At 46.8% G+C, this 13,599-nt stretch overlaps 1 protein-coding gene across 1 annotated transcript in view; it reads left to right on the top strand.

The window, feature by feature from the left end:
* Nucleotides 1-13,599, top strand: part of LOC140697099 (kalirin-like) — a 112,698-nt gene that overhangs the window by 76,361 nt on the left and 22,738 nt on the right. The window contains exons 19-20 of the mRNA XM_072963940.1: nucleotides 12,720-12,747; nucleotides 13,245-13,416. Coding sequence (XP_072820041.1) covers nucleotides 12,720-12,747; nucleotides 13,245-13,416 — 200 coding nt within the window. The remainder of the gene's footprint in view (nucleotides 1-12,719; nucleotides 12,748-13,244; nucleotides 13,417-13,599) is intronic.

Below are 13,599 nucleotides of genomic sequence, written 5' to 3'. Positions count from 1 at the left end.
TGTCCTTCAGACTAAATTGAAATGTCTTTCTCCAAATCTGTGCCCACATCCCTAATAATGGATAGAAGTTTAGAGATTTCCTCTATGCACAAAATGGAGAATTTTTTTAAACCTGTTCATTTTTATAGCTCTATGCTTTCCGCTTAACTAGATGGACCTTTATTATTATTATTCTAATTTGACCTAATCCAAAAAAAAACTACCACCGTATTATGACAACCACCACAAAACCCAAGGAAGACCATGCGGCTCAAGAAGGGGTAAGTCAGCTATGGAAGACAACAGTTGCGTTGAATCAGGCCAGAGACAAGTGGTTGGAAGTAGGAGTTCTGCCAAGATAAATCGGTCCCCTGGGGATGTGGGTATTGCCACAGAGCTAAATCTGGCAGGTGTAGGTCAGTGCAGTGCTCCCCTGTGGGAGGAAGCAGATATGGCGTTCGTAGCCTAAATGTATCTTAGAGAATGAGGAAGGTGGGGGACATTTCTGGCTCTGCTTTCCTTGCTTTTCATAGGATAGGCACCAGCTGTCATGGAGCCCACACCTGTCAGCTTGTAGTTGCCTCATGGCACCTGTATCTCCAGACCTAAGTGTTGCAGGCATGTATTGAAAATGTCATCTGCAAATATACAGAGGAAGGCCAGGCAGAGGAAGGGGCAAAGCCGGGTATCTGTGTTCCAGAAGGCAATTTGGGACATTTTTTCAGCTCTGGTGACTAGGAAGAATTTCCCACTCTGCTCTTTAAAGGAAAAATTGGGCACAGGGGAATGTGGGGCCAGGTGAGAGCAACAGACACTGAGAGGGTTAACTGATATAATCCAGTGTCCCATTCTACTCTTAGATAAGCAAAAGCTTCTGCGTGTGCGTGCGCACACGTCTTAGCCCTGATTTGTGAATTGCACGCATTTCTGGTATTCTCATTCCTCCAAGGCTTGCAGCCCTCTGCATGGGCGGAGTCACATGGTCCAGAGAGATGCTATGGGTGCATAGGGAAAGGTATTAAGATGGCAACGCTGAATAGAGTGAAGTCAAAAATTACGTTGATGCGTTGCAAAAGGTTTTCAAATACAGTCTTTGAGGCAGAACTGGGACTCTTGAGGAGGCATATGGTTGGAAGCTGCAAATATTCTAGTTAAGCCAAGGTCCCTGCAGCCCTTGCATATTCCATACGGATCCTTCTAAGGATCCGTGAGCTCTTCTGAACTGTGTTGCCATGCTGAAATTAACTTGGAGCACATATGCAGGTGCTGAGGGAAAGCAGGCATCTTGGCCCTACTGGCTTAGTATTTTCAGACACAGATAACAGATAAGATAATCCGTTCAATGTGATTTGAGAGCTTTCTCAAGGGATAGGTAGGTAGAACTTTCTTGCAGTGTCCACCGCAGAAGAAAATGGCTGGGAATGCCTACTGAAAAGAGCTATTCCTTAAAGACCCAGTTTGAGAAATAGGTGGCCAGCCACCTCATAAAGGATGCTTGCTGCTAAATTGATAGCTTTGGGCATCTTTATGAGGCCCAGCCTGGCCCCCTAGCCCCACTCCTGTCTTTGAGCCTGATGACTGGGATAGGTGGTGTCTCATTGGGAGCATGTCTCTGTGCACTGCTGAGCTGAACAGCAACTCCCCTGGCCTGTGCTAAGAGCCACTGGGGCTGGGATCCCAGCGGACATCCCGGCCACGCACCCCAAGCACTGTCAGTGTTAGATCTCTGAATGCTAAGTCCTGCCCTGCCAAATGCCTGCCCTTGACCTGATGCCAGTATGTTGGCTCCCAGCCTAGAAGTGTATGGACTCTTGTCTCTGGCCTCTACACGAGTATCACTGCCAAAGCACTCTTTACTTATTCTCAATTGGTAGATTAAAGGGTTCCTTTAAGAAGCAGTTTCCCCAGGGTCTTTGCTCACACACCAGCTGCTTGATACTCTCAGGGCTGGCATATTTCCTAACATATTGCTTTAGGTACATCTGTAGGCACATCCTTCAAAGCTAATTAAGAGGAAAATAAAGCACCTTGGATCCTTGGAATCCGATTTACACAGCTTTCCGAGAACACCTAGTTATGTAAAGGGAGGCCATTCTGCTCTAATGTGAACATCCTTTATCTGCTCCTGTAGAGACACACTTGTGAATATTCTCAAATACAAACCCACTCCCAGCACCACAAGCCACGCCAGCAGCCCCGCAAGACTCTCCAGGTCTATGTGATCCCGTCGTGGCCTGCCACCCACCTTCCCTCCTGCTGATCCGTGAGCACACCTCGAGGGAACTGTTCTAAAAATGACGAGAATCTGCCCCTAGCTGAGCTTCCTTCTTAACCTTGCACTGATGACACTTCGAGGGGCAGAGTGGAGGGGGTAGTGTGTATAAGAGAAGTGTCTATACATGGAAGAAGAGTCAAATCAGGCTGAAAACCTAACACTAGACTCTCTTGGGAACAAGTGACTTCTTTTTTTCCCATAGAGCTTAGACTGCTGATTGCCTTCTATGGACAAGGTGGGCAGGTGTGATGATAGGCTGGCACCACATACCCACCTGCCAGCTTCTCACCATGCCCCTGCCCAGTGTCTGCACTGGCACCAGGCTGGAGCCAGGGTCCAGGCTCGAGGCCCAGCATCTGCCTGCTTAGCTAACGCCCACCTCTGAAAAGTCTGGGTTTCTCCTGGGACCCAGGACACACAGGTTCCCACATCTGTGCCACCTCTGAAAAGTTGTCTGAAGACTGTCAGCACTTGGGTTTGGGCACCTACCCTCCAACCCCAGCACTGACACTTGGCTGCATCATACGCTGGCGTCGGAAGGCCTGAACCACCCTCCCAGACTCGGGCCTCTGTCTTCAGGGACATAAACTGTCTCAACCCATCTTTTATGTCAAGGCCAATGAATTAAAGCATCTTAATTTGTTTTCCTGAATACTTGTAGCAGAGATGGTCAATCCATCAGAGTAAGAGGTTGTCATGATTCCAAAAAGACTACGTCTCTGCCTCAGCCATTTAACTTGGGGCCAGCCTTATCCACGACACAGACTAAGTGTGAGCGTAATGCCGGCCACCAGATATTTAGCTCAGGGGGTTGCTTTCTGTGGTAAGAAGAGGGTTAGGATCCTGTGGGAGAAAAAGTATTTGGAACAGTGAAGCTAATTTGGAAGAAAGTTTCCAATTAGTGTAAGAATCATTGACAAACTTGGAAATTGTTAGTTAACCCTATACCCCTTCATTTATTTATTTTTTTATTGTGAAATATACATGACATAAAATTTGCCATTGAACCTTTTTTAAGTGGCTTTAAGTACTTTCACCATGCTGCACAACCATCCCCATCGCTCACTTCCAGAACTGCTTCATCATCCCAAACTGAAACTGTACCCACTACGCAACAGCTCCCCTTTGTTCTCCATCCCTCTCGCCTCTTTGGAGACTAGGAGGAGAAACTGAGGCAGAGAAAGTTGTACTGTTCTGTTTGAAAACAAGCAGGTGCCCTACAGGCAGTGTCTGGTTTTCCCTGGCCCTTGTCCCCCCACCTATACCATATTCTGCTCCCCTCTTGGAGCCCCCATTTCCAGGTTATTTTTCATCTAAAACACAGATCCTGGCAGACAAGAAGGCCTGCCTTCTGGTACCACTTTTTTTGCTTGAATTTGTTATTCAATTTTCCAGCTCACCAAAGAGGAATATCTTTCCTGCCCCTCCCAGCTCTCCAAGGCTGAAGTATGACTTAAAAATCACACAAAGGCAGTATCACATGGAAAGAACCCTGGAACGGGAGCTAGAAAACCTGGACTCCAGTCTGGAGACAGTCAGCTGCGAGGCCTCAGGCCAGTCAGGCTTTCTGAGCCTCGGTTTTCTGTGGGAGGCGGCACAGCTCCGAGGGCACGGGCGTTTATGTAATTGGTGCGAACCCTGTGAGCCCCATGCAGAGCTAAGGTGTGATATCCAAAGACTTCCCTCTCCCGAACTGCTGACTCTGAAAACAGTGAGACCCCAACAGAAGGGGAGGTGCTTTTGCTCCTGAAACTTGCTTTGCCAGGGGTATGGCACAATGGCCTGGGTGAATTTCCCCCTGAGACCCAGCTGGAGTGCCCACTGCTGGCTTTGGAAAGGGTTTGAGTGCCCAGAGCTGACCCTTCCTTCCCTCCCCAAACCCATAGTTCCCTAGCTGCAGCTTCCATATCTTCAAAGAGCCAGCCTGCTGCTCCCTCCTCAGCCGCCTTGGCTCCTTGTCCCAGATTCAGAGCTCCAAAATAACCTGGCCAGACAGATGGAAGGAAATTTTTATGCCCCTAGTCAGGTGACTGACCTCCTGGCACCAGCAGTGTGTTTCCATCAGTGCCTGTTTCTGCATTTTATAAAAAGAATTTTTTTTTTATGAAAAGAACTCTGGAGAAAAGAAAGTGGAGCCTCGCATTCCTCTCGTTTTATTTTTACAAAATATTTTCCTTGTAATAGATCTGATAGGTTTGGCCCAAAGACTCACCTTTTTTCCTAGCTTTGTTCTAACTCTCCATGCAGATTGATTTATATTCTGCCACTGGGAGGAGGGCATTTAGCTAGATGGAGCTGGGGTTTCTCTCTCCCGGGAGAATTAATTACAAGGTCTTCTACTGCGTGGTCACATCTGTTATGGTTTCTATTTCTTCCAACCACTTGGGGAAGGTGAGGTTTTCTTACCCTCCTGGAGGGAACAGGTTCAGAGAGGTCATGGTCATGCAACAAATAAAAAGAGCAGGTCTTGGTTATGGTGCAGAGCTAAGGTGTGATGGCCAAAGATTTTGCTCTCCTGGAGAGAGAGCCGAACTTGGCACATGATAGGAAGTCTGCTCCCCACGTGAGGCCCAGGTACTTTCTTAAGGGCGGTGAGGTTCAGGCCCTTCCTTGTTGCACATCTGCTTGTTGGAGGAGAATTTCTTCCTCAACAACTTTTTTAATCTCTTGACAGTTGGGGTGATTATCTGGCCTCACCCGCACCCTTTCCCAGTGACTCAGGAGTCCAGCCACAGAAGCTAAAAGAGGTCCAGTTTCAAGGGCTGGAAATGTCTGCACTGGTTTCTCAGGCCAGCACAGTCACCTAGCCATGCGTGTCCAATAGCACTCTCACCCTCTGGACGCCTAGCCCATTTCATGTATGTCACTCACTAATAAGATTACAAGGTGCCACTGACCTGGGAGAAGTTGCTCTGAGAACCAGCTCTGAGAGGAGCAAAGGCTACCGCCTCCCTTCCCCACACCCTACGGCATCAGGGTTCACCTACAGACTCACTCAACGTGATTTCCTAGTCAATTCAAGTTAACAAAAGTTGGTTAACACAAAGAATCACAGTGAATACTATGAAGGGCCAACAGATTATTTAAGATCACGTCCCTCCATGTGACTGTAAGCAATTTTGATTAAATGCCTATGTTATATAGCGGATTTCAAAACGTGCTCTAATAGAGGCAGGAGCATTCATGTATTTGTTCAGTGGGTATTTAAACACCCACTCAGGCACTGGGGTAATAGTAGTAGCTACTCTCTCAGTCTTTCCTGTGTACCTGGCTCCGTACTGAATTCTTTCCTCCCAATAGCATCATAACATAGGTACTGTTATGATTATTTTTGTCTGACAGGTGAGAGAGCACAAAGCGGTTAAGGAACTTCCCACGGTTGTGCATTCACAACCTGTCTCCCAGGATGCCTGTGAGCTTGGTCACTGGCTTCACACGATGGCAGGGTTTGGGTTGGATGGACTGATAGAATGTAAACCATCTTGGAGAAGGGTAAGGGTGAGGAATGGACTTGAGCAAAGGCCCTGGGGTATGAAAATGCCTGGCACATCTTGAGAAGAGAATTCGGTCTGGGGACCTGGGGGTTAGGTGTGTGGGAAGAGTTGTAGGAGACAGAGCCTGGCAGGTGAGTTGGAACCAGACTCTGAAGGCCTCAGGGGACTTGCTAGGAAGCCTGGACTTGACCCAGTGGACAGTGAGGAGCAGTGGAAGGTTGTTAGGCAGAGTCCGGGGGATTCATTCTGTACTTTAGGAAGATAACTGGCACCTAACTAAGAACAGTGGGGACGGGCAGGCCTGTTGGAGCGCGGTTGCAGAGGACCTAGTGAAAGGTGGAAAATGCCTGATGGCCCGGCCAGGGAGAGGAATGAGCACCAGTGAGAGGCCGAGAAGGAACAGGGAGAAGAAGGAGTGAAAGCGGCCGAGTGTGGCCCAGGAAGTCAGGGGAGCGCTGTCGGTGTGGGAGTTCCCCGGAATCAGCCTTCCCCTCTCCCCTGTCCTCGGGGCAAAGTTTGACCTGTTGTGGGTCCACAGACTCTGGGAGGCTGGTTCACTCAGTAAGAGAAGTTTGGGGAACAGGGATACGATCAAGGTCAAATCATTAAGGGATGAGACCCCAGCATATTCATTCCCTAAAGTCTTTATCGAAAGTCAAGATCTTGGCTTCCAAGTTGGAAAGGGGAGTTACAGAAGGGAAGGCAGAAGGCCACCACCGCACCTTCCCGCCCTGCAACCCCAGCCCTCCTCCTGACAGGCTTCCCGTGGGCTGAGCGCCCCCGCCGTGAGGCCAATGCGTGCACAGCAGCAAACCACCTTTCAGTTCCTTTCCTCTCAACTGTTTGTGGGATAGGTGGTAGATTTTTTTCATTATTCTGTTCAAAGTCATATTTTTGTCCTTTTATTTTTGAGGACATTCTTAATGTTGTCTAAGCAAAATACCAAGGAGAGATAGGAGAGAGATTTGGACTAGAAATACCCATAAAACAATGTGCTTGACACACAGGCATTCATAGAGAACTATACCCAACAACTGGTGCCTCTGCGTTCTTCTCAGGGACACACGGGACTTTTTACAAAAATTGACCATGTTTTACTCATTAAGCCAGAGCCAACAGAAATCAAGGAATCAGTGTCTTATAGACCAAGTTCTCCGACCACAATGAGGTTAAGTTGGAAATCAATAGTAAGAAGATAATTTTTTTTAATTTCATACATTTGTAAATTTTAAAACATTTCTATTACAGTTGGGTCAAAGAAAAAAATTATGGTTGAAGAAAAAATACTTAGAGCTTAATGATAAAGAAAATACTTGGGAGGTAAGGAACTGGTTCAAAGAGAGCATTCTATTGCTTTTGGGGATTGTTGCGTTTGTGTGGGTTTTTTTTGTTTTTTGGGGTTTTTTTGTTTGTTTGTTTGCAGCTTGTTTTATGCCCTCTTAGAGATGAGCAGAGGTTGGAATATGTTCCAAATTTTTAGAGAAATGTTTTCTAAAAAGTTAGAAAATCATATCTGGTTTGGTCAGATTGAAAACACGAAGGGTTAAACCTCCAAACCAGAAATCATACCTCAGTTTTTAGAAATTGTTTGTCTGGTATCTGTTCGTTTTATTACCAAATCTCATCGCCTAAAATCATCTAAAATCCCTTTCCTTCCTCCTCTGAACATGGATTCACATGAAACAAGCACAAAGAGACTAGGAAGAGGAGGCAGAGTATAGAAATTTTGCTTCATTCAAGGCAGCTCTGAGTCGAGTTTAGGACTTTTGATTGGAGTTTTGTTTGACCATTTTTATTCCTTCAGCATCCTTGGTATGTAGCTTTGAACTGTGTTTTGTGACTGGTGATGCGGGATTTAGAAAAAAAAAGCAGGTATTTTCCTTCTGGAGTGAGTTCTGGTGCCTAGTTTTCTAGGCAGATGAGGATTTCATCCTCACTCTCAGGTCGTGGAGTCAGAATCTTGGACCCTGACTGGCAAGAAAAATAGACTCAAGATTTCCTCAGAGCTCAGCATGTTGTTCATTGCTGGTTGATTTTACCTGTAATTCTTTCCTGTTGTGGCACTGCCCTCCTATTTTAAAGAAAAATCAAGAAAATGGCTGGAACTCTCTCGAGAAGGAAGAACCAAGTTGCTGCTGGACTGTGTTGTGCCGGCTCTGGGAGGATGCTCTACCACCTGCCGCCCTCTGCTGTTCAAATAAAACCAGATTCCTAAGCAGCTTTTTCCCACACTGTCTATACCAGCCTCCTCCTCTTGGACGCGGGTCTTCCAGAGAAAGAACGACGTTATCTTTCTTCCACAGCCGCTTCCATTTCGGATTCCAGATCTCTCCTTTTTCCCGCCCAGGCCTCTACGCGGGCCCCCAAACTGGTTCTAAGGAAGGAAAACATTGGGTTTCAAGAAATATGTACAGCTTATGATTAACCCTTCAGGGCCCAGGCTAATACCCCAGGTCCCCGCACACACCAGACAAGGTGGTCAGGAGACCTAAATTCTAGTCGACTCATGGAGTGACCTCGGTTAATTTGATTTAATAAATACTACCTGATCTTCTGCTGTGTGCAAGGTGCTATGTTAAGCAATATGGCAGGCAGTACATAGACCCCATAAACAGGTTACTATCTTCAAAGGGTTCACAAGTCCAGTAGGGCAGTCAACATGCAGGGACGATGCTATGATAGCTGGCAGCACTGACCAGAGCCACGGGTACCAGCCCCTGAAGGAGCAGAGAGGAGGGGAGGATCACTCTTGGCTAAATCTCAGACCCTGACGGACCAGTGAGAGTCCAGAACAAGTCACATTCCAGATTAATGGAAATAGGAGAACACTGCAAGTTCACGGCAAGGCATTTTCTCAACTCTTCTCTCCCAAATTAAAACCTCCACCATTTTACATTTTCATTGATTGACAAGTATCAGTGGAGCACGTATGTGCCAAGTACTGTTCTAGGCTCTGCAGCAATGACAGTGAAAGAAACGTGGCCCTTGTCCGCATGGGCCTTCGAGTCCATAGGGAGCCGTAGACAAATATAAAGACACCGTGTGAGAAGGTCGTCATGACCCTCCTCCACGTCATACTCTGATTTGCTTCAGAGTAGAAAGAGAGAAAAATGAGGGCGGAATCTCCTATGGGCATAATTCAGAGTCACAGTTAGAGAAACATTAGTGTGGATATTCCCAGGCTCTTGGTCCTTGCTGGAGGAAAGAGGAGGACTCCCATGATGGGGAGCAACGCTGGGGAGCACAGGTCAGCAGGCAGAACTTTGACATCGATGACAGTTTCACGATGCTTTTCCCAAGATCTGGCCTCAGCACTGAATGCTGAGGTGGAAGGAGGGCTCAGAGCCAGTCCTCTGTCACTGTCCCCGTGATCTCACACTTACTTCCCTATTGCCTCTGGAAGTAGTAATAAATAACACCTGCTCGGCACTTCCTCCAGGGTTTTAGAGGAGCAAATGAAGGAATTTATGAGTAGTTTGTGCCAACTATATGACGTAAACAAATCAGAGATGGTATTACTCTTATCAGCAACACCTGGACCGGGCCGAGCCGCAGAGGTGTGAAGATGGGTGCTTCCCACTAGCCTCTTCCAGATGGAGAACCTACAGTTAAGCCATATGGACAGCCTTTCTCTCCAAGGTCCCCACTAAGGTCTACACCCAAACTAGAAAGATTTTCTTTTTAAATGGTGCCTGTGTTCAATAACAGACGTCACCAGTGGAGTTGTGATGAGAAACAAAAATAAGGCAAGAATTCTCTAAGCAGCAGCTGGGGGCATTTATAAAAGTACTGCCACAGTGCAGGTTTATGACAGCCCACTACATGTTTATAATGTAGGAGACTTCTATTTGTCTCTTCCATTTGTCATCCATCTCCTCACTGAGACTCCTGGTGTGGACTCTGCTCCCTTGTGGAGTCCCATCAAGATGGGAAATACAGAGCTGGCCACATCTCCAACTCTTTTTAACCCTGGAGTCCCTCTGATTGAGCAGGAGTAGGACGAGGGAGAGGGCAGTCCTTCATGTTTGCTGAAGCTGGTTATTAACATCAGCTGGGCACCGTCCTGGGCACGGAGATGTCACTGAATTTCACCTTCCCCACTGGACTTCTGGCCTACTGAAGGCAGTCAGCATTCTGCCTCGCTCCCGGCTGGACGCTACCACCTAGCAGGGTCGGCTCAAAAAATCATCAAATAGATTAATTCCTTCTGTCAAACAGCTTTCCGGGTGGGCATTACTGTCCCCTCTTTACAGATAAAACCGGGGCCTAAGCTGCTTGGGAATGTTGTTCAAGGCAAGAGATCACGTCTACCTTAGGGTCTGGATACTACGTGCTCTGCTGCTCCCAGAGTTTACCATCCCTCCAGCGCCACACCCCACTAGGAACCTCCTCCCTCAGAGGCTATGGATTTGATGGTTTTTAAATCATTTTCCAAAAAGTTTGCATTCCACTGTGTTTGCAAACAGTCTTGAGTCAAATATGATTAGTAATATACCCAGAAGTAATTATTTTATAGATCTTTTCCGGATTCTGTGTATGAATCTGAAATGAGGACATAGGTCAAATATTCATTCAACCGACACGAATTAAATGCCTGTTACAAGGCAGACCAGGGGCTAGGGACCTGAGGTACAAAGCTGAATAACAAACGGATCCTGTCCTTGAGGAAGCTACACTCTAATAGCTCTAGCTGCACCTTTTATCTATTAAAAAATATAATTACAAAAGTGAAACACACTGACTGCAGAATATTTGGAAAACCCAGGTAAGAAGAAAAAAGGAAAAAATAATCACGCAGCATTCAGTTGTTTTATAAATCCTGAGGTCAGGACCTTTGTCTTAGCATCTCTGTATCTAGAAAACCTTACACCAGCCTAGAGAAGACAATGCTTTTTGAATGAGGGGGACAGCCACCCTTCATCCCATCACCTTGAGAAAACCACTATTAACGTCTGGGAAGTATTCCTGGTCTCCTTTTCTTTGTGTATAAAATGACTGGTTCAATGTCATTCTCCTGACTCACCTAAACCAGGTGGATCAATTCCTGGCTTCCCCAGCTTCCCCTGCAAGGGAGGCCGTGCTGCCCGCCATGCCCGCCATGCATGCTGGTGGTTTATTTAATTGTTCAACTGGAACCACTCCTTCTCCCTCTACCACTGCCCAGGGGCTCCTCACAGAGAGGGAATCTGTAAGGTGTGGACAAAGCAGTGGCTTTTACCAAATGCCCCAGGCTTCCCCTGCTCCACTCCAGAGAAGCCTCAGGGGCAGGAAGTGGGTTTATCTAAGATCAGTTCCATTGGATAAAGCGGAATTTTCAGAGGCTTTCCTCAAACTAGGTTGTGTGTTGATTCACCTGAGGCGGCTTTCAAACTTCCTGATTTCAACCTCACTTCACACCAATTAAAACAATTTCTAGGCATGAGGCCCAGGCATTGGCTTGTTACTGTGTTTTTTTAAGCCACCTGGGTCAAGGATTGAGAACCACTGATTTAAAAGTAAGCGGGGGCAGAGGTGTGAGTGACCTTTTGAAACTAGCAGAGGGCTCTGCGGTGGTCAGTCTTGAGACACTCAGCCCCAGGACTTGGCGTTGCAAGAGTTTTCTGCAGTTCGCTCTGTGAAAAACCTTGGTGGTAGATGTGGGCGGTCGGTTTGCAGAGGGGAACTCGAAAGAAGAAATAATAACTTTTTTCCAAAGTGCTCATATGGTTGCCTGTAGAAGGGAAAACCACACAGAAACCAAGTTTGCATGGGTAAATCAGGGAGAGAAACGTGAGTGCCCTAACAGGGAAGGCACAGGAGACCTTCTGGCTTCATTATGAAGAAAAGAAGACTTTTGCAAGATAAACTATTGAGATAAATCACTGCCACAGTGGGCCGCTTAGCAAAAGGGAGATTAGAAGTAGGTCATCTTTATTTAACTAGTCATGGAAGACTTGTTCTTCGCCAAGCACTGTTTGACATACATTATTGCATTTAATCTTTGTGATAACACTTTGCACTAGGGATTATTTATCCCCATTTTATCGTGAAGGAGAATGCCAATAGTAGATTTTAACTAATTAGGAGAAAACCACATTGAACAAAAGAGATAATAAGCCCCAGCCTCTCCTCCTCCTGAGCCCAGGTTTTGTTCACCCCGCTCAGATTTATGACCCAGACTGTAGAATTAGAGGTCAGGCCAAAATGGGAAGAAAATCAAGGTGACCATCCTCTCAAGAAGAGGTAACGGGTCGTCGCCTGGAAGATTCGTGGTTTCCCAAGACAGGCAGCTCTGTGTGTGCAAAGAGCTCCCGCAGTCCCCGCCAACCAGTCGCATGGCCAGACAAGTCACACGGTCGGCCCAAGTCTCCGTCGTTTCACCCATGCGGCCAAAAGGGCCAGAACCGTCAGGGCAGTGGTTTTTAAGTTGCCTTCCGGAGGCCTGGGCAACGGGAGGAGTGCTGGGGACCAGAGGGACCGGGGTGGGTCAGGTGGGACACTTCTCTCTTTCCCCTTCAACCAGACAAGCTCTGAAACGAAACCCCTGCGTTTGCTCATGTCCACGACCTTTCCAGTTTGATAGATGCCAGTTCCTCTGTTTTGAAAGTTCCTGATGCTGGGAAGAATCAATGCCCTCAAGGTTCTTGAGGGCATATTGGGGGGGTGGGCGCAGGGGGCGGGGAGGGGATGGTGGGGAATGGGTTTTTGTGTCTGTGGTAGGGAGGAAGAGCAAGTGAGGTGATGGAGGCCAGAAAGACACAGTAAACCTGCCTGGGACCTCGGCTGCCCAGAGTTGAACGTGGATAGTCAGCAGACAAGAAAGTAAACCAGGTGCCCTTGTTACTGCAATAGTGATACGATCTCAAACGACAGAGCCTGGGCTCCAGGCTTCTCTCCCCAAATTGTGCTTTGTTTACTCAATAGGGTATGTCTCTTGTTCTCTTGTAGTAGTTTAGGCTTTAAGCAATTTTCTGTTTCTTTGTGTTTTTCAGATCTTAAATCCAAATTTCATCCAAGAAGGTGAGTTAAAAAGTGATAGAATTGAGAATACAGAGATTGGCTAAATAAATTATGGCAAATCCAGCCCTGAGGTAGTGCCTTTAAACAACGATGATGTACTTCTGTATTTATGGACAAGAAAAGTGTTTATGATAAACTGTTAGGGTGAAAAAGACCACAACTTGCATTATGCACAGTGGGATCCACTTTTTGTAAGATCCACTTTTTCTATGAAGTCTGAAAGGATATATTCCAGACTCTTCATGGTAACTGCTGCACGATGGCATCATGGAGCCTTTCCCCCTCTTTTAAAATCTGTATTTCCTAATTTTTCTAAAATAAACATTTATTACTTTAAAAATACTTTTTCACGGGACACAGATGACTACACTGTTAAGCTCAAGTTTATGTGAATTGTTCCCCAACACAGGTGGGAAATGGGAGGGTTGTGTTATAAAATAACAGTTTTATTCTAAGTTTGTTCTGAATGATGCAAATTTATGTCTATTTGACCACAGTGGCCCCAGAATTCCTTGTGCCCTTAGTGGATGTGACCTGCTTGCTTGGGGACACAGTGACACTGCAGTGCAAAGTCTGTGGCCGCCCGAAGCCCACCATCACCTGGAAGGGTCCAGATCAGAACATCCTTGACACTGACAACAGCTCAGCTACATACACCGTCTCCTCCTGGTAAGCCGACGGCCCCACGTCAGCAACCCCAGCATCTCAGCACGGTACCTGGAGGCTGAGTCTGGGATGCAGCTCCTACTCTGGTTACTCAGTCTCTCAAGAGAATAGCTGCCCCAGAGCCTATTCTAACACAAACCATTTGTACCCCTCGGGATCTCGTGAAATGGTGGTATGCTCAATTCC

Source organism: Vicugna pacos, chromosome 1 (genome assembly GCF_048564905.1).
Source record: "Vicugna pacos chromosome 1, VicPac4, whole genome shotgun sequence".
Taxonomy (NCBI): Eukaryota; Metazoa; Chordata; class Mammalia; order Artiodactyla; family Camelidae; genus Vicugna; species Vicugna pacos.
Note: the sequence above shows the minus strand (reverse complement) of the source record. Positions and strands in the feature narration are given on the sequence as shown.